The sequence below is a fragment of the Nymphalis io genome, chromosome 8 (assembly GCF_905147045.1).
Source record: "Nymphalis io chromosome 8, ilAglIoxx1.1, whole genome shotgun sequence".
Classification (NCBI taxonomy): domain Eukaryota; kingdom Metazoa; phylum Arthropoda; class Insecta; order Lepidoptera; family Nymphalidae; genus Nymphalis; species Nymphalis io.
The window spans coordinates 12675722-12701626 of record NC_065895.1 but is presented as its reverse complement, the minus strand read 5'-3'; the positions used below and the strand labels follow the sequence as shown (position 1 = coordinate 12701626).

The 25905-nt window shown below is 36.4% G+C and overlaps 4 protein-coding genes across 5 annotated transcripts; 2 read left to right on the top strand and 2 right to left on the bottom strand.

Moving 5' to 3' along the window:
• Positions 1-1054: 1054 nt before the first annotated feature.
• LOC126770095 (60S ribosomal protein L10) lies at positions 1055-3347 on the bottom strand. Its single transcript, XM_050489254.1, has 5 exons — positions 3270-3347; positions 3118-3146; positions 2737-3042; positions 1546-1708; positions 1055-1255 (listed from the first exon to the last, which is right to left on the bottom strand). Exons 2-5 carry the CDS (start codon positions 3138-3140, stop codon positions 1088-1090), a joined length of 660 nt encoding a protein of 219 aa, XP_050345211.1. The 5' UTR covers positions 3141-3146; positions 3270-3347; the 3' UTR covers positions 1055-1087.
• A 459-nt stretch (positions 3348-3806) lies between these two features.
• Positions 3807-10801, top strand: LOC126769991 (E3 ubiquitin-protein ligase MGRN1). Of its 2 annotated transcripts, XM_050489078.1 has the most exons (14): positions 3807-4039; positions 4301-4419; positions 4509-4780; positions 5315-5502; positions 5854-6008; positions 6296-6544; positions 6616-6753; positions 6918-7016; positions 7240-7323; positions 7393-7506; positions 7699-7843; positions 9530-9600; positions 9879-9954; positions 10549-10801. In XM_050489078.1, the coding sequence occupies exons 1-14, from the start codon at positions 3952-3954 to the stop codon at positions 10659-10661; spliced, it is 1911 nt and encodes a 636-aa protein (XP_050345035.1). In that variant the 5' UTR covers positions 3807-3951; the 3' UTR covers positions 10662-10801. The 2 variants fall into 2 exon arrangements, 1 of the variants encoding a protein (XP_050345035.1); XR_007669432.1 differs by lacking the exon at positions 9530-9600 and having other exon boundaries at positions 10549-10611.
• Positions 10802-12766: 1965 nt separating this feature from the next.
• On the bottom strand, positions 12767-14125 carry LOC126770093 (uncharacterized). Its single transcript, XM_050489251.1, has one exon. The coding sequence runs from the start codon at positions 13963-13965 to the stop codon at positions 13294-13296; it is 672 nt and encodes a 223-aa protein (XP_050345208.1). The 5' UTR covers positions 13966-14125; the 3' UTR covers positions 12767-13293.
• Positions 14126-14383: 258 nt separating this feature from the next.
• Positions 14384-25767, top strand: LOC126770120 (GTP-binding protein 1). Its single transcript, XM_050489288.1, has 13 exons — positions 14384-14837; positions 15274-15385; positions 17681-17855; positions 18103-18281; positions 18571-18734; positions 18992-19114; positions 19946-20061; positions 20937-21081; positions 21154-21336; positions 23074-23209; positions 23584-23717; positions 23847-23988; positions 24057-25767. Exons 1-13 carry the CDS (start codon positions 14742-14744, stop codon positions 24221-24223), a joined length of 1872 nt encoding a protein of 623 aa, XP_050345245.1. The 5' UTR covers positions 14384-14741; the 3' UTR covers positions 24224-25767.
• The last annotated feature ends 138 nt before the right edge of the window (positions 25768-25905 follow it).

Sequence of the window (25905 nt, the reverse complement as noted above, 5' to 3'; positions counted from 1 at the left end):
CATGACATACGGTGCCGAAACGTGGACACTAACTGCGGGACTAGTCCACAAATTCAAAGTCGCTCAGCGTGCTATGGAGCGAGCTATGCTCGGAGTATCTTTGAAGGATAAGATCAGAAATGAGATTATCCGGAAAAGAACCGGAGTCACCGACATAGCTTGCAAAATTAGCAGGCTGAAGTGGCAGTGGACTGGTCACGTATGTCGTAGGACCGATGGTCGTTGGAGCAGACGAGTCCTAGAGTGGAGACCGCGAATCGGCAAGCGCAGCGTAGGGCGCCCTCCAGCCAGGTGGACCGACGACCTTAAGAAGGTGGCGGGCACCAACTGGATGCGGAAGGCGGAGGACAGGGAGATTTGGCGCACCTTGGGAGAGGCCTATGTTCAGCAGTGGACAACGATTTGATTGTAGAATAGTTGATTGATTGATTGATGTGTACCAATATTTTTCAGTGAGAGATTTTAAAAATACTCGTATTATATGTTCAATATATCGATATTTTATCAACAATCGTATTCGCGTTCACGCGTAATCGTTTGACAATTAACAATACAGTACACAGATTATACAGAACCGATATCAGTGGATATCCGAATATGTAGATAATATGCGTTCCGATATCTAGTTATTAGATTTAGTACCAATATATAGATATTGTATCTATATAATATTTGTATCCCCCATGCCTGGTTTCTCTATAAAGTTATGTGAATGTCTGCAATTTGGTAAATTCAGGTAGTTATAGACTTGATTATTTCTTATTTCCATTAGATTGCCAGTCTATCCAATATAAATTTAATATTTGATTAATAAAAAAAAAACTTCATGAAATTTCTAGAATGGAAATACTAATTTGAACAACAACAAATGGTCACTAAAACTATAGTTTTATATAGTTTCAATCATTGCAATAAAGATAAACAAATCAATGCTAAAATCTAATTAATATTATTTTTAGTTTGGTACACTTTTAAACTTATTTCCATATATTCTGTAGCATTAAAAGTTAGTAGTTTCTTTTAAAAGGAATATATAATAAATAAAAATCAGATATAAAACATTATTGTTTATTTATGTTCAATACCTTTATACATTGTGTATCTCGGTTTGGAACTTTCTCCATGTGTCAAGAGGTCCATGCTTGGGGCGGTACCTCACATTGCAGCCGTCATTGGCGAGACAACCATCATCACGCAGTTTCTCAAACTCATCACGGTCATACTTAGTAAAGCCCCACCTCTTGGACACGTAGATCTATAAAAAATAAGAAAAAATTCTGATGTAGATACTGAAAGCTTTTAAAGATGTTTTAATAGCATTTTTTGTCCATCTTGACCATCAACATTATATAGCCATATCCTGTAATGGCTTTATTAAGTCATCATTTTATCACTTTTTTCATTCATATTGATAAAAGTAAAGTGTATTTGAGAAAAGGATGTCACACCAAATCTATTACTAACCAACCATCAAACATGTAAAATGCAATTACATCAGGTTAGTATTAAAATTTGGATACATGTTAAAATACACATAGGACAAACCTTCTGACGACCAGGGAACTTGAACTTGGCACGACGCAAAGCTTCGATGACTTGTGCCTTCCATCTGTCACTGGAGCGCACGGACATAATGGGCTGCCCAATGCGAACACGAGCAACGGTACCTTGCGGCTTTCCGAAAGCACCTCTCATTCCAGTCTGGAGCCTAGAATTAATAACAAAATTTTTGATTTAAGAGATAAAAATCTTAGTATTACATCACAGGGGTCACAAAAAAACTATTGTTTTCAACCTGCCTTTCAAGTTTGAAAACAAGTTTATAATAAATAGGTTACTACTACTTAAGATAAATGACAGTATGTAAGATAAAAAATCAGACCCCTTATTTTACATATTGACCACCACCTACATCTACAAGTTTTTACAATGCATAACACAAAAACTAAATTAACAACAAGAAAATAAGCAGCGTTCAAGACAAGCTTGAATCGTTATCACGAAAAAAAAAAAATTGGTGCATGAATTTAATACTTTAGTCTTTAATAAATTTTATATTAAAACAAAGCTTGTACGTAAAACTTAATTCAGTTCGCTCAAATGGATAAGCTGTTTGACACTAAGAAGTTAAGCAATAATAAAATTTGCAAATCATCATATTATGATAAATTTAAAATAAGTATTATCAATGCAGAAAGCACTTATGATTCATGTATGTTTAAGTTAGGAATATAAGTTAAAAAGGAATAACGGTATCATTAATGTTTAAAATTAACAAGTTGTAACTATTACTCAGTTTAATCTTCAATTTATTTAAGTGAAATTTAAACAAATCACAACAATTAGCTAAAGTTTAAAAAGCACATTCTCAGCAAATCTTTCAAATAACTCTACTTGGGATTATATGTTTCGTAAGTTGTGTGTGGTTATTAATTGACCATTACAATTATAACAATTGTTTAATTTACCGAGAGAACGCCTGTTCGATTAGAATAAAGATTTGAAGAAGTACCAGTAAAATAACATTTTATATTTGAATCTTCAGATAAATCATTTCTTGGGGAGTAATTTATGGGTAATATTAACTAAGTTACTTGACAATTTTAACAATAATTTAATGACTTTTTAAGCATCTCTTCTATTCTAAAATATTGGGTTGTAATTATTTGAACAAATTCAGATGTTGTTTTAATATATATCTTAAAAAAAGTACAAACACAGTAATTCAATACATACCTATCAGCTCCAGCGCACGATAACATTTTATTGATGCGGATAACGTGGAAGGGATGTAGTCTCATACGAATGTGAAACTGGTCCTTGCCGCAGTTTTTCACGAGGTACTTGTTGCAGCAAATACGACCTGCTTCTAGAGCTTCTGAACTCAGCTGCTCATATTCATCAGACACTAAGTGCACACATAGTGGAAAGTCATCCACTGTAGCCTTCTTCTTGCCCAAGTCGAAAATACGAATTTTCGGATCTGGTACACCACGGCAAAACCGGGATTTGGGATATGGTTTGTTTTTACAGTAGCGATAGCTAAAACAAAAAATACTTTAATATTTCAGAAAAACTTGTACTTATGCCATTCTGTTAGAACTTCAATATATTTACCATCTTGCTGGACGGCGCCCCATTGTGGCCTGAAATAAATAAAATTAAATACTTATAAAAACATAAACAATAAATCCTTGTTTAAATAGTATAGAAATATTAAATAGAAAAGAAGATTATTTAAGATTTAATACACATAAAATAATAAGCACCTTCACAAAGTGACACCGACACCTAGTAAAAGAATGTTGACAACCGGAACTGTTACAGACATAAAAAATACAGATTATATAAGTTCTTATATATTCAATTAATATCAATTTCAGTGTTAATCTTAAAAATAAAGGAAATGAAATATATTTTTTTTAAGTATATAAATTCTATTTCTACAAAAGGCTATTTAAATATATTGTATGTATATATTTCGTACTTAAAATTATATAAAGTTTTAGTGTCACTTTAACTCAATAAAAGTTTTAGTGTCATTTTAACTCAATGTTAACTCAGTTATGGGTACAAAAATATACATAGTTACAACGATTCTTACACAAAAGATAATACTTATAAATTCAATAATGTGAATATGAGAGGGATAATATTTATATAGCTTTTTCTAATACTTATTATTTTTTCTTTATTGCTTATCAATTTATGAAAATCTGTCGTCTGATATTTATGATAATATTTTGATTTGAAACATTGAAACTCATTTTGTCAATAGTCAATACATAATATTAGTGACATATAGGTACTGTCACTCTGAAAGTATTTTCCTACTATAAAATAATTGTCGACGAATTGTTTATTGTACCAATAATATATATTCATTTACTTTATAGATGTTGGATATATATTGCATTTTATAAGATAACGAGATAACATTTGTAGTGAACAATGGGTGCTTTAGCCAGTAGACAAAATGCTGGTGTGGAGGAAGCAGATGTTGTTTCCAATCTTGCCTATAAATATCCACCCAGATCTGGTTAGTTGACCTGTTTTATTTTTTATTTTTTGAAAATAAATTAACGAAAATATTATTAACATTTTTATTTCTTTAAAAAAACTCAAATGTTTTCATTTAAAAGTGTAATGTATATATTAATTCTTGTACTTGTCTATTTCATTTTTTCTTTGATAGTAGATTGATATAGTATGAAAATCTTCTCTACAAAATGTAAACAATGAAAATGAATGTAAACACAATTTTTTTTTTTTTTTTATAAATATGTCTTAATTTATTTAGGTAACTATTTTGGGAGTCATTTTATAATGGGTGGAGAGAGGTTCGACACCCCACAACCAGAAGCATATTTGTTTGGTGAAAATGCTGATCTTAACTTTCTTGGTAGCAGACCCACACCAGTAAGTTATATAATTAAAAAAACTTAAATAATTTATTTTGCCTTTTTCTAACTAACATATAATTAAATGAATCATAATTGTGGTTGCAGTTTCCATATCCACCACCACAATCCAATGAACCAACTAAAACTCTTAAAAGCCTCATTAATATTAGAAAGGAATCTTTGAGATTTGTTCGCTGTCCAGAACCGATTGGTAAAATAAGTGATACTAATAAGATAGGAGACGGAGTGACAAAGACTGTTGAATGCAATGGCAAGGGGACCTACTATAATATTGAATTTACATTTGATTGTGATGTCCGATGTGCTATTACAGTATTTTACTTCTGCACAGAGGAAGTTACCCCAACTGGAGTTGTGTAAGTATGCAAGTTACTTAGTAATTTATTACAAAATAGTTGAAAAAGTTACAAATATAAATATTATATATATTGCATAGCTGAGATGGCCCCTTTGTTAGAACGAGTGAATCTTAACCGATGATCATGGGTTCGAACCCAGGCAACCACCGCTGAATTTTCATGTGCTTAATTTTCTTTATAATTCACCTTGTGCTTGACTGTGAAGGAAAACATTGTGAGGAAACCTGCATGTGTCAAATTTCACTGAAATTCTGCCACATGTGTATTCCACCAATCCAAATTGTAGCAGTATGGTGGAATAAGCTCCAAATACCTTCTCCTCAAAAGAGGATAGGAGGCCTTAGCCTAGCAGTTTCATTCAGTCATTCACAGGCTGTTACTAAAAATATTTGTAAATTAAAAAAATAAGTAATTCAACAGATATAATACTTAAAAAATTAGTGGTTTTTAAAATAGTCATCTTTATCTTAAGTAAATGTCTTAAAAGTTATGTTTACTTTCATTGAATGATTTTTCCTAAACAATTTTCAGTTACTATCCCCGAGATCCATCTATGACATCTCAGACTTATCATTATAAGAAAGGTGCCAACCAGCAGTTTTGTCAGATATCCCATGTTTTTGATCCTTCAAAACAGCCGGAGGAAGATTTATCCTACAATGCTGACAGAGAAATAATTCCTATTGCCATATATTGTGTAGTGGATGAAGGACAGGATGGTAAGTTTTTTTTTTAATGAATTATTTTATACAGGCACTGATGTTACAGTTCAATTCTTTGCTTTATGGCAGACATAGTAAATTACAATTACAAAAGTAATGTTATCAAAAAATAGTTAAATATATAAAGACGATCATGAGTAATCTTTATTATTTATATTTTTGCTGTATTGAAATAGACTCTTACTAAACATAAGTAATAGTAGGTTATTCTATTAGTTAATGTTTATTTCTCTGTTTCATTCTCTTATTAATATTGTTAACATAAAAATATTTATTATTGTAATTTTGTTGTTGAGTCTTTTTTACTTGAATAAATAAATTATTATCATTATGGAAAATACATTGTAGAAATACGACAATCACACACAACTATAGCGGTAGTGGAGAAACATTCAGACGGCACCTATGTCTTGAAAGCTCTTAAACAGAAGCTTTTTGTCGATGGTCTCTGTTACTTGTTGCAAGAAATCTATGGCATAGAAAACAAGAATCTCGATTCTAAGGTGAGCGAGCGGTTTTTATTTTCTTCAAAGGAATAGTTGCCAGGGTTATTATTCAAATATTGATCAGTTGTGAATAATTTCGATTAAAAAAAGTTTAATGGTTCTCAGAAGAAGAATTCTTTATCAACTCAAGGTATGTAATATGTTAAACAAAGTGAAAAACATTCTAGTGCCAACATGCCACAAGTAATTGAGCTAATTAAATTGATCTGCTTCTACAAATCTTGACTTTTTAAGATCCTTTTTTTTCATGTTGTGATCAATGTTCAATGTTCCAACCTGCGCAGATAACCGCGGAGGAGGAGACGGAGGACGGCGGCTCGGAGTGCGTGATCTGCATGTGCGACGTGCGCGACACGCTAATCCTGCCGTGCCGCCACCTGTGCCTGTGCAACTCGTGCGCGGACTCGCTGCGCTACCAGGCCAACAACTGCCCCATCTGTCGCGCGCCCTTCCGCGCGCTGCTGCAGATCCGCGCGCTGCAGCGCCTCGCCAACCCCGCCGCGCCCGCCCCGCACCCGCACACCCCGCCAGACGTACGCATCCACGCTTCTGTAGCCCCAAGTGTCCATACTAGTGGCTACAGTTGCGTGCGTTCGGTTCTCAGGGCAGCATGGAGAACATCCCGGCGGGCTACGAGCCGGTGTCGCTGCTGGAGGCGCTGAATGGCCCCCCTCCCGCGCGCACTCGCGCCGCGCCCCCCGCGCCCGCCATCGCCAGCCCCGACACCGACACCGCCTCGCAGGTACACTTCCTGGCGCTGTCTGCCCGACATGTCGCGTTTTGCGTATTCAATTCAATAGATTCTCTAGCTTATTATTAACCAATTTATTGCAAGATCAGCATATGATGATAATTTCTGAGATGAAGAAAGTGGTACACCTGTTAATAAGTCACATTAATGATCAGGCTGCGGAGGCGCTGAACCGCTGCAACTTGGAGCGCAGCTCGTCCACCAGTCTCGGCAGCGGCGGCAGTCGGAAGCCTCACCACCCGCTCACACCCGAGGTACTGCCATCGGATGCCGACCTTCCGAGTTGCGATCATTGGTTGCTAATGTCTAGTTTATCATAAGATATACCTTCAAATGAGCAAACGTTTGTTTTGTAATGCTTAATGTACAAAAAAAAACTCTCAGAATATGCAGCGCGTTTTCGAGGTATTTGGGATATAATATTATAATGATTTCACGCGTTCAATTGTCACACCGGTGCCGGTGCGCTGCCCGCAGTTCCGCATGTCGGTGCTGCTGGCGCGCGAGGACGGCGCCCGCGAGCCGCGCGCCGCCACGCCGCTGCTGCACCGCCTGTCCAAGGTGGGCCCCCCCGACCCCGCTATCTACTCCCATCGCCATTAAACTAACACGAGCCCGTCGCTCCGCCAGAGCTCGCTCAACTCGACGGCTCGCTCGGAGGAGGAGGCTGCGGGCGCGGCGGAGACGGAGCCCGACAGCGACGCGGAACGGCGCTCGCCGCTGCTCACTCAGCTCGCCAACGGGGTGCGTCTGTCACACCTCAACTCTTCTTTTGTATAAATACAAAAGAAGAGTTACTTACTTGGTGCTTTTTGGTTCTAGAGGTGGTTTCATTTACTATATATCTACTTGTAACTTTCTATATATCTCCTTGTAATCATCGATCATCGTCCTGTCACGTTTTCTGAATTAACTCTGGTGGCCACGTGGTTGCAGGCGGTGAGGACGGGCAGCAGCTGCGGCTCGGAGACGCTTCACGGGTCTCCGCTGGCGCACATCGACGACACCGACACCGACGAGCCCGACCAGCCGGATCAGACCGATCTACCCGACACAGCAGACCAACTCGACCAACCGCTCTGTGAGTCAACCGTATAAAATTATATTGTCTTCAATATAATTGAACATAAAGATTATTTTAAGTTTCGTTAAACGTTATTAATGAAATACATTTTGGTCGATCGGTCGCTCCTTTGTTATTTGAAATAAGGACATACCAACAAACACAATTTATTATATTAGTAGGGATTAATCTCTATGATATATTACTTACTACAGCTCCGCTAGTATAGAATCTAATGCACTGTTTATTTGAAATTGATTCCTCGTTTATATGGATATACTTGAAAAGAAAGCTCACATTATATTGTTTAATTCAGTCAGCTCTGATAACCAATTTTGTTAATACTCTACTAAAATTTTTCGTATGCAATTAAATATATGATAGTTTATATAATCTTTTCCACATATGAAGGGTATGGCCACGTTTGGTATTTTAAGTTGCAAAAAAATATGTGAAAAATAAGAGCGGTTTTTTGGAACAATTTTAAAATATTGCAGAGTACAATCGGATAGTCTTACTTATAATCTATTCCAATCGAAGGAGTAAAGATAAACAAACGATAAAGGTACATACGTATTCCTAATAGCTTTGCTATATTATCCACATCCATATTTATAATACAACACTATTCCACAAACTACTTATATCCACTTTAATTTTATGTCCAAAGTTTTTCTAGGTTACAGAATAAACACACTGATTCCGTCGGCGGGGTCGACGACCCCCATTCATTACGTCCCGTCGACGCTTAGACGTATGACGGCGTTTAAAATGCACACGTCCTTCCCTTCCGACTTCAACGGCGTCCTAAGCCGGTTCAGCCTCACAGGAGGCGCCCTTAGGATGTCCGTTTCTCTTGAGCCCCTCGTGTGGCTCCCAACATCCGGCTGAGTTCATCTCGCCCAATCCGCCCGGTGACGTTGTAGAGGCCATTAGGACCAACAGCAACTAGACATTTCGAAAAAAAAAAAAACAAAGTTTTGATAACAATTTCGCCGATATTCAAGACGCCATTTTTTACGACGACCAATGATATCGCGTCAATTCAATGTCAATGTTGTTTATTTATCTTTACTCCTGGTATGGTTGGAATTGTCTATAGTTATAATGGATCCAAATAATGCCATCATATTTTGTGATGTCCTTGTTTTTAATTGGGGGTAAAAATATTACTGGCAGTGTCCGTCTTATTGGCTTCTATTTTAATTTTCAAGCGCTCGTAGATTTAATTACTTAGATTTCAAATGATAGATATTTGTATGATTAATAACATGAGTACGGAGGTTAGCTAATAGTTAGTTAATAATATTAAATAATAGTATGTAGTGTCCCACGTGAAGTTGTCTTTTTAATTTTTCTCATGTAAGCTTCGTAGATTTGGCCATGCTGAAAAGCTAAATTTAACCCAACAGTATAGAAACCATATAAAACATGTGTAACTTCTATATACTGTTTGAATTTTTCTGCTGATATTTTTTCGCGAAAACTTAGTACCTATCTACGTAATTAAATGACTCACCAATATATATTATCATATTTTGTAATATATTGATTTTAAAAATCGAATCACTAAATCTCTCGTAAAAGACATATAACACCGCTTAAGATATTTTGGGAGACGCGAGGTTTTTCCTCTAACCTCCGTTTCCCAAAACCGATGGTCACGACGTAATGTACGAGCGTGGTGGTTTCACGCGCACGCAGCGGACGGCGCGGGCGCGGCGGGCGACGACTCGGACTACTTCACGCCGGAGGAGCCCAGCCTCGCGCCAACCGTGAGTCCGGCCGCTCGCGCCACCCCGACCTCGCACCGCACTGAGCGATACCACCGACGTAGTCACACGTACACGCCGAAGGGCCGGCAATCCATTGTCGATCTATGGATGTGACGTCACTTGCTATCATTCGAATTTTTGTTTCATTATTCGTTGTTTTCGTGCATTGTGGTTTAATTTTTTCACCGGCCTTTTCATTTGTACTTAATTGGCAGTAGTATTTTTGTACGGTGCGTGTTCGAACGTATGATGTGTGTTGCATCGAGTTTTTGTTGCAGGAAATAATCGCGACCGCGCCGGGGGAGTGCACCCCGCAGCGTTGGGCGCTTCCGCACCGTGTCACCTCTCTGCCAGGTAGGTTGTATATCACGCATATATTTTATACTTATTATTAATAAACTATATAATGTAAATATACAATTCGAGATTTGAGCGTAAAATTAAAATTTCTTTAAGTTGTATTGTGTTGTGAACTCTGCCAGCGAACACAATTTTCGGGACAGGCAGTAACTACTAATAAATACATAATTACCCATTGCACATGCATATAACCCGCATTGGAGCAGCGTGGTGGAATAAGCTCCAAACCTTCTCCTCAAAAAAATGAGGAGAGGAGGCCTTTAGCCCAGCAGTGGGACATTCACAGGCTGTTTCGGAAATACATAATAGTATTAATTATTTAAAAATTAGACAATATACATAAATGTCGATGTTGTTAGCTATTTTAATATTAGATTCAAAACTTTAGAGCAGTAGATACCACTACCACAAAAAATCAAATGAAATGGTCCAGTCTGTCACATCTTTTGTTTTTTTTTTATGATATCGATATACATTAACTGACATAGCCTCACTAGTTTGTTTAAAAACCCACTTTGTAATGAGAATTTGCGCTCGATGTCTCCGATCCGTTCAACACTCAAAGGCTTGTTGTGTCGTGCGCGGCAGGCACGCCGCTGTCTCAGGCCAGCGTGCGCTCGTCGGGCGAGTCGTACAGCTCGGGCTCCAGCACGCGCGGGCTGCTGGCGGGCGCTCCGCTGGCGGCCGAGCCGGCGTGCTAGCGCTGCGCCCCGCGCCCGCTGTCCGTGCTGCTGTCGCACTCCGCTACGCACTTCTAGGCGCATCATATCAAATCAATCAAAGACTTTTCAACGTGTATTTTGAATACGGGACTTCCCCGTATATCTCGACGTTTTAAGTATTAACTGATCTATCGTTATAATATTAATACTATACTACAGGCAATATTGGAATCATTAACATTCTTTATATAAGCGTATACTAATCATTAGCATTAAAATAAACCTGATAATGTCAGTATGTATAAAATAACCCAAATATTACTCATATTTGGGTAGCCATAGATATTAGCTGAGTTTAACTTCTATATAAAGCTTTAATGCATTTGAATTCTAAATCTAGATATTGTATTAATATTTTTTATTGTATTTAATGAATATGTCTGCTATAAACATGGGGCCGGATTATCTATTAGGCAATGTAGGCAGTCTAGAGGCCCCTAGCGGTAATGGGGCCCGTAGGCAATTGTTGAAGTCAGATATTTCTCATATTGGCATAGAGTGATGGCAACCATCGTAAAATAGTAAATATAACATCGTTTTCATGAATTAAAACGCGTTGTGTAAAAATGTATATATATTTTAGGAACTTAAAAAATTTACCCTTTTATATATAAAGTGTTCGGACGTGTTTGATTCGGCCATGCTTTCACATCACAATCGTAGCATCACAAATTGTTAATAAAATTATTATTGTGATATTTAGTATAAAAATAATATAATTGTAATAATTTTTTTAAAAAACACTTATACGTACCTATTCTTCGTAATTATATTAAATTTTAGAATAAAGGTGTAGGCGAAAAATACATTTATTAATATACACCTATGTAAGTCGTGAGGGGTAACTGTAAGTATAATATAATATACTACTGGAAATCTTGTGTATCGGATTTCATTTGTTTTTGTTACATTATATACATAATCATTGTAATATAAGTGACGTGACGTAGTCTATGAATATTTCAGACCTTATTATAAAAAAACATCTCAAATCGAACAGTACTGTAAGAAATAAATCTACAATTTAAAAGCATATTTCTTCTGACAAATCATTAAAGATAACCTTTTGAATTTAATAGTTATTTATTCCTCAAGTGTCAATCTCATTAATCTCGAATAATCTGTGGCCTCTTGGTCAAGTAACAGAATATAACGCTTATGCCGCTCTGCGAAACGCACTTTGCGATTTATATACGCTCGGATTAAAACCGCGTCAAATTAATATTAATCCATAAATTTTATATTACGACGTGAATTTTAAATCACACATACATAAATTAAAAAAACAATGCGCAATAAAACCAGATTTTTCACAGTGCGGGCTAGCTTTAAAAACAGATTTAAATAACTTAAATCGCTATAATTCTTTTTTAACGATCAATATCGCTTTTTTATAAAATAGCTATAACCGAAGTAATAAAGATCATTTTCACTCGTTTTCGTAGAGGAAGTAAAAAAAAATATAATAAAACAAAAATAGTTTAAGATTATTATATACTAGATCTAAATAATAACTAGTATATTAATGTTTAAATAGCATGTTACTTCTATCGATATCGATTCCTTGAGTATTATGTAAATAAATACATTGTGAATGAACAAGAGAACTGATAAAAACATTCCTCGGCTGGTTGAATCTCAAATGTTTACTTGAAATTATATCAAATTTAGTTTATAATTTGTTGAAATAAAATGTACAATTAAAGAAATGTTTTATTTTATTCATCTGTGTGTTTGTTATTTTTTTCATATTGGATATTGAAACTTGATTGATTGAGGTTTGACAGGCCTTACCTTTATGAAAAAGTTTTAGTCCATCTCCCCAGGAGGTATACTATGTTCATTTCGTGATAGCAACATAGTTATTAAATTAACAGACATTTCAAAACCATCGTGAATAAACTGTCAGATTGTCTAATAAAATTTATAGGTAAATAAGAAGTTAAATCTTAATGTAGAGATATGTGCCTTATAAATTGTAGAATTCATCACTTTTTTTTAACTCTACCTCATTTTCTATAAAGGTGTATTGTTTGTTTTCGTTTTTGTAAAATTTTACTTTTTTATTAAAAATGAATAAAAAGTTCTGGCTATAAGAAATGAATTTATTATACCGTAGCACACACTTGATTTATCAGCTGCATATAATACCTATGTAAAAAATGCAAGTTTCATTTTTATATATAGTTACCAGATGTCTAAAAATATATTTTATAAATTAAATCATATTAAGACAATGTTTTAATTAAAATCACACTCAAAAATTTACTGTTAACTTAGTAAAGAAAAAATATATAATATTTATTTCTCATTATTATAGTTTTCTTTCCATTGCTCATTATTTTTATACCAAACAATTTTTTGGCTTGCATTCAATATTAAAAAAAAATACATTTCCTTAACATAAACATAAAATATTAGTAAATTATTAAATAACTATATATTTATTTTCCTTGGAAATATAATTATTTACATTTAAATTTTCTTTACAAAAAATAAATATGACAAATATATTGAATACTCTAAAAATAGCATTCTTTTAGCATACTATGAGCATAGGTATGTTTATTCAGAAAAAAAACCTGCGCTGACCTACAGCTGTATCACAGTCTCAACTGTGGTGAGGCATTATATTATTTATTATATCATAATTTGAAGTATCAAGACTACTACTGGGACTAGGATTAATAATCTTTTTCATAGCCTGTCTCCGTGCTGCATATGCAGACATCCGAGCTAGCCTTGCTTGTCTCTGTTCTGGGCTTTCACTTGCAAGTCTTTTAGCTGCATATGCTGACATACGTGCCAGACGTCGTGCTCTTTGTTCACTAGTCTCCTGTGCAAGGCGCTTAGCTGCATATTCCGACATGCGTCGCAACCGAACAGCACGTTGATCAGGAGTTTCATTTGCAAGTCTTTTGGCCGCATATGCTGACATTTTTGCAAGTCTTGCTGCTCTTTCTTCTGGTGTTTCATTTTTGGGCCCAGAGCTTTTTCTCCTTGTCCTTCTTGCAGGAAGATCAATATTAAGTGGGTCCATTTCTTGTATCATAGATTCTGTTTCAATCATTTCAGGAGTGCTACTTTCGGTATTAACGCCATCATTCTCTTTCTTTATTTCTCTAAATCCGAAATTGCTTTCGCCAATAGACAAATTTTTAGTGTTCATTGTCGTAACAATAGAATCTATAGGTTCAGATTTTATCGTAGAAATCCATTTATTGTTTGATTTGGCTATCACCATTTTCTTCCATGAACTATCAGATGCTCTTAGATCACCCATATTGATTATTTAATGATAAAGGTATCCACAAAACCATTGTTTGCGAAAAGTATAAACAAATTTAGTATTTCAAATGTAAATTACTGTAATATATTATAGGAAAATACGATAAATTATTTACTGAAAGTTCAATGTAAATATCATATTAACATAGATAAAATTGAAATTTTAAAAGTTTCAAATCAAAGCAAATATATCACACAGATGCAAAATTTAACTTGAAATTATATTTATATAAGCGTATTTCAATTTCGAAATAAAACCCATTTAGTCTTTACTAAAAAAATATTATTAAGTGAATATTTTTTTTTAATATTTTTGTGATTATTATCTTGTGATTGATAAGCCGAATATTATATGTAGTATATAGACTAGTATCCGACTAGTGACGAAACGAAAGCGGCAATACTGGCGACGGTGTCTGAGCTGAGTTGTCAAAAAGTTGGCATTTCTTCCATCTGTTTTATTTTGCTGAAGTCTATTTCTATACACTATAGAAGAAGAATGTAAATGATTTGATTTGTGCCGTAATATTTGTGTGTCTAATTACTTACGAACAGTTAATTTTAGTGTCATTTTCTTTGGAAATAATACAAAGATAATAAATGAGAACTTATTTTGCGCGATGTGAAAATTTTCAATTTCAATTTATTATTTAGTTCAGATATAAAGAACTATCGTTTTGGTAATAATAAAACTACATTGTAGTTGTTAGTGGTGACATAATGGTGTAATAGTTATTTTTTACATTGTAAAGTTGTGTACAAAAAATAATAATGGACAAGAACATGGATTCTCCGACGGCTACAAGTCCTCTGCCAGAACTTGAAGTTCGGAACTGTGAGACTGACTACTCAAGTATTCGAGGAAAGGTAACATTGTTTAGTAATCAGATAATATTACGTTGATAATGTTTACGCGCCAGTTTTTAATACCCCATAACCATGGTATTTAACAGAGACTATTTAATTTTTCACTAAATTCAAAACAAAATATAAACATAGTACGAAGATAAATATAAAAATTATATTCATATTCAATACAACTTCACCATTACAAATATTGTTGACTTGTTGCATCATGTTTGGTGTACAGTCAGTCAACCCTAGCCACCCTAATGTGCATGAAATTTGTAAACAAATTATGAAATATGTGAACAAAACAATAATTTATTTTACTTTGAAAATTAAATTAAAAGTTATTGCTTTACTTTTACTTTATTAATAAGTTAAATTATTATTGATTTTTATAATAAATTTTTGTATAGCATTTTTTGATTTTGAATTAAATCACATGTATATATTTTAGATGATACTTGTGAGTCCATCAGCAGATGAGTATGATCTGCTACGCAAACAATTGTTAGAGAGGCTAGAAACAGGAAATGGTGAAATTATTTATGACATTGGCCATGGAGAGGGTGAGTAACAAATGATATAATTTGAAAAACTAAATATTGATTAATTGACATCTGAATGATTGAACATTGTGAAATTTCGAAATTATTATGAAATTATTTGTAACATGTTGGGAAATTTTAAAATTTTATATTTTGGGCAATGTTTTACACATTTATAATAAAATATTCAAAAAATAATTAATTTACCATTGAACAAATAAAAAAATATATTAATTCACAACTAACCAAGAAATCTTATTAAAACACGGACTGATCAGAAATAATATTTGTGAACATTAACCACATTGTAAATCTGATTTACTTTTAAAAAAGCAACTTTATGCAAGTTACCATTTCTTAGCACTAAAGGCTGTTGCTGTAGTGTTAAAATAGTGATGATAAAAATTCTTTATGGTATAGCTTATTTTATTTAAATAAAATACATTTGATTTGATAAAAATACTATTAAACTTATATTTATTATAATATTTTTGAGATTATTATCATGGAGAATGGGAAGTAATTTATAACATTGGCTATCGAGAGTGTCAGTCACAAATAATATCGTTAGAAAGTCAAATTAAGAAAGTTCTTTTTTATGAGTCAAATTCAGATTAATTATATAGATAAGTAACTTCTATTGGTGCATATTTTATGTAGTATATTATAAACAAAATCAGTCCATATTTTTGATTATCACAATCATATTACGTCATACAATCAATGATATGATTTCATAACATATGATAAGCTTTATATTTCAACATAATGTTTCAGATTTTATTTTATTATTTTTGTTTTATAATACTGCTTAATCTATTGTACTTATAGTTGATGATAAATTCAATTGAAATATATCTATTTTTAATGTTTTATTTACTGGTGGTAGGGCTTTGTGCAAGCTCGTCTGGGTAGGTACCACCCACTCATCAGATATTCTACCGCAAAACAGCAATACTTGGTATTGTTGTGTTCCGGTTTGAAGGGTGAGTGAGCCAGTGTAATTACAGGCACAAGGGACATAAAATCTTAGTTCCCAAGGTTGGTGGCGCATTGGATATGTAAGCGATGGTTGACATTTCTTACAATGCTAATGTCTAAGAGCGTTGGTGACCACTTACCATCAGGTGGCCCATATGCTCGTCCGCCTTCCTATTCTATAAAAAAAAAAAAAAAAATACCAACTTTAGATGTTTTTTTTTTCATTATAGAGATGAATTCCCAAAAGATTTTTGGTCTGAATTTAGATTGATTTACCATAATATACTGCTTGTTCGTATCATGATATGCTGTATGTGTGGATGTCTGTTTTTACTGGTGGTAGGGCTTTGTGCAATCTCGTCTGGGTAGGTACCACCCACTCATCAGATATTCTACCGCAAAACAGCGGTACTTGATATTGTTGTGTTCCGGTTTGAAGGGTGAGTGAGCCAGTGTAATTGCAGGCACAAGGGACATAAAAACTTAGTTCCCAAGGTTGGTGGCGCATTGGATATGTAAGCGATGGTTGACATTTCTTACAATGCCAATGTCTAAGGGCGTTGGTGACCACTTACTATCAGGTGGTCCATATGCTCGTCCGCTTTCCTATTCTATAAAAAAAAAATAAAAAAATGTCACTCATAAGTTAATTTCGGTAAAATACTGTAATCAATTTAGTAATAATATAAAATTTGTATTTAAGGTCATAAATGACATGCCTTTGAGGTACATTTTAAGGATACACTAAAAAAAATATAGGTTCACGATTGTAAAGAATTTATATCAAATACATAATTATAAAAAAGCCGAGATGGCCCAGGGGTAAGAACAAGTGAATCTTAACCGATGATCGTTGGTTCAAACCCGGGTTCAAACCACTGAATTTTCATGTGCTTAATTTGTTTTTATAATTCATCTCGTGCTTGATGGTGAAGGAAAACATCGTGAGGAAACCTGCATGTGTCGAATTTCACTGAAATTCTGTCACATGTGTATTTCACCAAACCGCATTGGAGCAGCGTGGTGGAATAAGCTCCAAACCTTCTCCTCAAAAAGGGAGAGGAGGCCTTAGCCCAGCAGTGGGACATTCACAGGCTGTTACTGTTACATAATTATATTTGTACATATAAATTAATTGTTGATTAGGCAACACTCGTTAGCATAATATGAAGTTGCAACAATCTGCTTTCTTGCATGTCTTATCAGTTATGAGAAATCATATAATATTACTAAGAATTACTTGCTGAGTATGGTCTTGAAGATTTCTAAACAATATTTATTTCTATCAATCTAATTTTTAGTTTAGTTTAACTGAATTAGTTTCCACTTGGATAGACGGTCGGGGATTAACGGAGGATGAATACAGCGCGTCAGTGGCGACGCTACAGTCTCTGGTGAGCGGGGAGCGTATATCGTGCGTTGAGCTGCGACGCTGGGAGTGCGGTACCGGCCTCACCGGCCAGTATCTGTTACGCACAGAAGTAGACCATAATGATTTCATGGAAATAAGGTTTATATTCTTCTATTTATCTTCTTAGATACTCCAGAATATAACATTGAGAACATGTTTACTTATTTATTAATTAAACTAAATAAAAGCATGTTTATCTATATTAAAAAGAAAATAAGTTATATTATTTGGAAAAAATTATATTCCATTGTGTAAGAGATTTTTTAAAATGCCTTCATGTAAGAAATGTTTTTACCATGTAATTTTAGTTCGCTATCATGTCTCGAATGTCTATTGGTGTCAACAGGGTCGCGGTAGTGGGCAATGTAGATGCCGGTAAGTCCACCCTGCTGGGTGTGCTGACACACGGTGAACTGGACAATGGTAGAGGCTATGCCCGGCAGAGGCTGTTCAGGCACAAGCACGAGGCTGAGAGCGGGAGGACCAGTTCCGTCGGGAATGACATATTGGGGTTTGATAGCGTGGGTAAATGGCAATTTTTTTTTACATATGCATGTGTATATGTGTAAGGTAGAGGAAAATATGACATCTGGTGGATCAAAGTATAACAGTTTTTAAAGAAATTATTATTGTCACTAAAATGCAAATTTGGTAATAAGATTGTTTTGATTTAGTACGAAAGTTCGCATTTATTTTCTTATATGATAAAAACTACAATTACCACCCTAGTTTATTTTTAGTACAATAATTAAAAAAATAATTGACAAAGTGTAATTATACAGCAAATTTATTCTGGAACGTGTGTCAATTGCAGGTAATGTAGTGAACAAGCCGGAGCACGGCGCGCTGGACTGGGTGAAGATCTGCGAGAAGTCGTCCAAGGTGATCACGTTCATCGACCTGGCGGGACACGAGCGCTACCTCAAGACCACCGTCTTCGGCATGACGGGACACGCGCCTGATTTCGGCATGCTTATGGTATAACGGCTTACGATCCCCACTCTTGGACGTTGCCGTCCCCACTCCTAGCACCACCTACTATATAAACTAGTGATATTAAGAAGATGGGAATTTTTATTATAAAACAACTAATAAAGACACTTCTGATATAAGGTTCAGGCTACTTTTAATACATCGATATTTGAAACTTTTTACTTATACTTCAGGAAGAACATTAGCTATTGTTTTGAAGGTCACCAACTCCAAGTGGTGTAGCGTGTGAGTGCTTGTCGCAGATCGGGGCTAACGCTGGCATCGTGGGCATGACGAAGGAGCACCTGGGGCTGGCGCTGGCGCTGGCCGTTCCCGTGTTCGTGGTCGTCACCAAGATCGACATGTGCCCCCCCAACGTACTGCAGGTAGCTTGCACTCCTTACACTATATACAATAGAAAACATTTTCACAACAAAACTTAATATATACTATAAAGTAATATCGGGTTATATACCCGAGATAGTCACTTTCCATCAGGTGAACCTCCTGCTCGTTTGCACACCCTTTTACATTTAAAAAATCATATATTTTAGTTACTCAATCAGATAAGGTATTTGTTGTGTAGTTTTTCGTGATTAAATAAGATGATATTATATATTTAAAAAAAATTAACAAGCAAGCAAATACTTGCATGTTTACAAGCACACCTTGATAAAAAAATCGATTTCATAAAATAAAAAAACTATCCTGTCAAAAAAGCCGAGATGGCCAATTGGTTAGAACGCGTAAATCTTAATTGATGATCGTGGGTTCAAACCCGGGTAAGCACCACTGAATTTTCATGTGCTTAATTTGTGTTTATAATTCATCTCGTGCTTGACGTTAAAGGAAAACATCGTGACGAAACCGGCATGTGTCTAATTTAATTGAAATTCTGCCACATGTGTATTCTACCAACCCGCATTGGAGCAGCGTGGTGGAATAAGCTCCAAACCTTCTCCTCAAAAGGGAGAGGAGGCTAAGCCCAGCAGTGGGACATTAACAGGCTGTTACTGTAATTATTTTTTTTACAGAATCAAAAAAGAGTGAAATGTGATTCAGGTTAATACTATAAAAGTACTACGTAACAACAAAATTTTTATATCATAATACATATTATTATAAAACTTTTGTTTTATGCTACGCACGCCAACAAAACTCCCAGTTGGTATGACTTTTTCAACAACAAATACAATATCCGTGATCCTTTTTTTCAGGATAATCTCAAATTACTAATCAGGATTCTGAAGTCTTCGGGATGTCGCAAGGTGCCGGTGATGGTGAAGACGAGAGATGACGTCATTGTTAGCGCAACCAACTTTGTCTCGCAGAGGTGAGCTTACTCAGTATTATTCGCTGACATCAAACTAACCAAAATTGACCGAAGATATCAGGTTCAAAACCGAATGAGGGATTTGTATCAAGCTGATGACATTCTGCTATATGTGTGTTTATAAACTTGCAACGGAGCAGCATGACGGAATGACTTCCAAACCTTCTCCTTAAGGGAAGTGTCCTTCGTCTAATGGGACTTATACGGGCTTTTATTATATTAATAATAATAATATAATAATATCCTGGGACATTTTTCACACACGGCCATCCGATCCCAAATTAAGCTTGTACAAAGCTTGTGCTATGGAAACCAGACAACTGATATACTACATATAATATTTTTCTTCTGTAAATACATACTTATATAGATAATTACACCCAGACTCAGGACAAACAGACATGTTCATGCATACAAATATCTTCCCCCTTCCTTCTTATCTTCCCCCTTCCTTCTTAAGTCCACGCGAGCTGGTTCTCGATGTCACCGCCTAACTGTGACATCAATTCCATCGCGAACAAAGAAATTTGGCAACTCCTTTCTTTGTCGCACTTCCAAAAAATGGAATTCCTTACCAGCTCACGTATTCCCCTCCTCTTACAACCCGGGTTCCTTCAAACGAGGCGTGAAGAGGCATCTTGCGGGCCGGCAGGGCGAAGGCGGCTAGTGCAGAACGTTTTTCCCGTCTGTACTGGCCGTCGTCGCGTTTGGACTCTACTACCACTTACCCTCAGGTGGAGTAGAGTCATTTGCCCTCCCGGCGATATAAAAAAAAAAAAAAAGAATCGAACCCACAACCTTCGGCGTGAACGGCAAGCATCCACCAACCACGCCAACCGGCTCGTCAAATATTAAGTAGTAATTCTTTATTCTAGGCTGTGTCCCATCTTCCAAGTGTCCAACGTCACCGGCGAAAATCTGGAGATGCTGACGATGTTCCTGAACCTGCTGAAGACCCGGATGCCCTCCCAGGACGACAAGCCCGCCGAGTTTCAGATCGACGACACGTACTCCGTTCCCGTGAGTGGTGACCGCACAGCGACAGTCCTTAGCTAAGCGACCGAACGTAACGTGAGGTGGGTGACGTGGCAGGGCGTCGGCACGGTGGTGTCGGGCACGACGCTGGCGGGGCTCATCCGGCTCAACGACACGCTGCTGCTGGGCCCCGACCCGCTGGGCCGCTTCACGCCCATCACCGTCAAGAGCATCCACCGCAAGCGCATGAGCGTCGCCGAGGTGCGCGGCGGCCAGACCGCCAGCTTCGCGCTCAAGAAGGTACGCCTATTGTATTATATATATATATATGCATATACCTGTGTAGGTATTACAATCGGAGTAGGAGGAAATTTAATTGTCTGCTGTATTATCCACTGCAAACAGTTCTTGATTAATTAATCCTTATTTATATATATCAACACTATATATATATATATATATATTCCACTTAACTAATTATAATCCCATTAATTTAACTTTCGGAATTCCGATCACAACTTCGCGGACATTGAAAACGCCATTTTACGCGAATCCATAGTGAATATCATAGATAATTCAAGATCTCGACCAATGGTATCGGTGACCAATGATATCGGTGTCAAAGTTATTTATTTGGGTTTATTCCTCTTGTGGTAGGAATAGGCTACAGACCCTTTCACGGTAGCATGCGAAAGCGATCCCGTGGCGCTCCTCGTTAAGACGGAAAGGGAACCGCTGGTTTTTTAGTGAGTATTCCGATGTTCGGGGTGCATTCGGCGCTTTGGACACCGGCGAGCCCCACATACCCATACTGTTCCCGTGGGGGAAACGCGTAACGAGTTTTTCCAGCGTTAAAAAAAGGAATAGGCTATACACGTATGACGTGAAGTTATCCGTTGAGGTGAAAACGAAATGACAAACCGCACAGTATCGAGATGGGTGCGATGGATGTACTAGCAAAACATTACATATTATAATTATTATATACAATCGGTAATCTACTATAAAAATATGCTTGTTTTGGTAACTTGCAAATAGTCATGTTTACTTAAAAAGTGGTAGTTATTTTGAAATACAGACATACACTTACACTATTACTGGTGGTAGAGCTTTGTGCAAGCTCATCTGGGTAGGTACCACCCACTCATCAGATATTCTACCGCAACCCAGCAGTACTTGGTATTGTTGCGTTTCGGCTTGGAGGGTGAGTGAGTCAGTGTAATTACAGGCACAAGGGACATAATATCTTAGTTACCAAGGTTGGTAGCGCATTGGTGATGTAAGCGATGGTTAACATTTCTTACATTACTAATGTCTATGGGCGTTGGTGACCACTTACCGTCAGGTGACTTATATGCTTGTCCGCCTTCCTATTCTATAAAAAAATACACTTCAACTTTTTTTTTTATATATATAATACAAAATTATACTTATTAAAACGATACTATTACGAAACAATAAATTGACCATTCACTTAATTTGATTCTTATTTGCAAATTTAAGCTAAAAATTATGATTACAATTATACGTAATAAATTATTCGTAATTCAAAACACAATCGCTTGCTCAAATAACATATTTTACTCGGTATGTTATTTTAGTAAGCTGATTTTTTTTTTTCGATTTTTTTTTTCTTTTATGCAATAAAAAGTCGACTCGCTTTTTCTGAAATCGCTAGATCAACGACACGGATATCTGCCTAGTCGGGATTGGAACCCTCACCCGTCGATCGTAAGTTAAGGGTGTTCTCCATTAGACCGTCGATGCTTGTGAGGAGGTGGCCGAAATAGTTGTTCTGTTTCGGAGACAGATGTATATCGAGTTCGAGATGAAACAACTTAAAATTTAAAACTTTTAATATATTTTAATATACATTTTCATATTTTAATGTCGTCGCAAACTTATATGTGGTCTGTAAGCCGCTGTATCATCTAATTTTGAAACATACCCATAACGACGAGTATAATATTTTTTATATAATATATATTTTAAATATATTTACTTCGATATATTTTTTTAAATGTTTAATGTATACAGATCAAGCGGTCTCAGATCCGCAAGGGCATGGTGATGGTGTCTCCGGCCCTCAATCCACAGGCTTGCTGGCAGTTCGAGGGAGAGATTCTGGTGCTGCACCATCCGACCACTATCTCCTCGCGGTACCAGGCCATGGGTTAGTATTGTGAAGTTGTAAACGATATATAGGAATTTCTAGAATTTGTACGAAATAAATAATGGTGTCTTGCTAGCTGAGTTTTTGATAACCTCAGTTTAGTACTTGGTCGGTAGGGTTCAGTCTGGTGGGGCAGGGTTTTTACTTCTTTAAGGATATATTATGTAAAAGAGTTGTCGTATGAACGCGTTAATAATAGGACCGGTGGAAACATTGTTGTCAAAAGCCTATCAATTAGGGAAATACTTGTATGTATAAATGTTAATTTTAAGTACGCATAAAAATGTTACGTCCCTAATATATCAATCTGTTTTTTTTGTTTACTAATCGTAATGTACTTTTCTCTTTATATAAAAGTTCTCCCTGACTTGCAGTGCACTGCGGGAGCATCCGGCAGACGGCGTCCATCATGTCCATGTCCCGCGAGTGTCTGCGCACGGGAGACAAGGCGCTCGTGCGTTTCCGGTTCATCAAACACCCCGAGTATCTCAAATGTGGCCAGCGCATGGTAACGTTCTCCGACTTCGCGCACATTCTGGCGCTATTTTTCTCTAGAATTTAAGCGCACGTCGCGACCATGCCGCGGTACGACGGCCCGTGAGCTATGCCACGTAGTCCAGTAGCGCGTGTCCGGCAGGTGTTCCGCGAGGGCCGCACCAAGGCCGTGGGCAACGTGCTGCGGCCCGAGCCCGCCGCCGCGCCGCGCGCGCCCCCCGCGCGCCCCGCCCGCGCGCCCCGCGCGCCCGCCGCGCCGCCCGCCGCGCCGCCCGCCGCGGTCCGTGCACGATCGTTTTACAGGCTACTTTTGAGTCTGTAGTCTCAAATAGATTTTAAAAAACTTAGATAGGTTATGATCCGGTGTCCGTTACGCAGACGCAGGAGAGCGACGTGACGGCGGTGGACTCCCCGTTCGAGGTGCAGGCGGACAAGCGCGCGCCGGCGCGGCGCCGCAAGCGCCACGACAAGCCCGCGCCGCCCGCGCCGCCCGCGCCGCCCGCGCTCGCCGCCAACTGACGGCGCGGTCCCCTTGCCGGCGCCGCGGCCGCCGCGCCCCCGTCGACGCCATCCGTGTCTCCGAACGTCCCCTTTCACGTCCGCTTCCTCCGAGCTAGCACACCGGCGATATACGATCACGCCCCGGTGCAACTGAATCACACGACAGAGTGATGTCGATAAATAACTTTTCCGTCTCATGTAACACATTCGTATGGCAATACTTCTCTAATTTAAATGATTTTTCATGACAGGATGTTCCATCACGCAAACCTCAGCTTAAAAAAACTCAAATTTTACCTATAATTAATGTTTGTCACTCGAGTTAGTATTAATATTTAATGACATTGAAATACTTTTGATGTCATATTTTAGATTAAAGTAAGGATTTTATAAATCTCGTGTTTTACAGCTCGATTCATTTAATGACACACCTGCGCGACCGAGCTGAAGCACGAAATGTAACTTTGCAGTTGTAGTTGTACATAACGCCTACAACGTAATTTTGCTTCAGTTATAATCTGTGGTGGTACGTTCTTTTCACATCTGTGCATTTGTGAACACTTATTGATCGCCTTATCACGCCCAATTGATCTTTTTTATCTCGTTACTGGTTCAGGTGTGTTTACAAATATCCAGTACTAAAAAGGTCTTAAAGAAAACTATTTTGTCTTGAATTCATATATAAAAAAAAATATTTATCTACTTTTACATACTCTATAGGCTATGTTTACATATTTTTTAGAAGGTAACAGAAAATGATATGGGAAAAATTAGATATAGTAGTGCTTGCAATAGATACAACAGGATAAACTGATTACCCATTGAAATGTAATTTTGTATATGATGATTAATATATCAAATATATCTATCAACACAATCACTATGAACAGCAATTGGCTTAATATTCTTATATATTATACTGATCCTAGACATTTAAATATATATATATGTTTTTTTTTTTTATTGTTAAAAGTTAAATCATTAGCTTTTTTATTTTTACTTTTTGTTAAATTATAGTTTAATTATTTCAGCAGATTGTATCCATGTGATATGGAATTTGTGTTAAAAAAATATATTTTTGAATTTTATTTTGTGTGAAAATGGCTAAATCTTTTATTTAAAAAAAGAACCTATTCAAATTTGGCAGGAATAAATCCAATTCATTCAGTGAAAAGTCACTACCAAAAATTCTAGTAACTGAACCTTGTTTGATTCTATGTGTGAGGACTTATCGCTATAATGATGAGAAATATTAGATCAAGGTGTATTTACTAAATTTTCTATAAGTCAATGTAATATTTTGAATAAAGAATAGGCTTTTTATAATACTTTGGAATTTGACTGATATGCCTTGGAAGCAGTTTTTATAAATGATTTCTAAATTTACTTTTTTTTCCTTGCAATAGAAAAGTAATACCAATTGATTCATTAGTGTTGCTAGCTCTTTGCTTCACATCATAGAATAGTATTCATTATAAGTACCATTGTAATGTGATTTTTTATAGTGTAAGTAAGAGGATATTTTTATTGATTTTGAGAAATAAAACTAGCTGGAAGTGTAATTGGTTTTTTATTCCATATTTAAAAAATATACTTCTAGCTTAGACTAGAAAAACCAGATTCTACAAGATAACAAATCTACATAAGCACACATTTTTAAATTTACAGCCAATTGAGATAATTTGCATAATCCTTTTTGG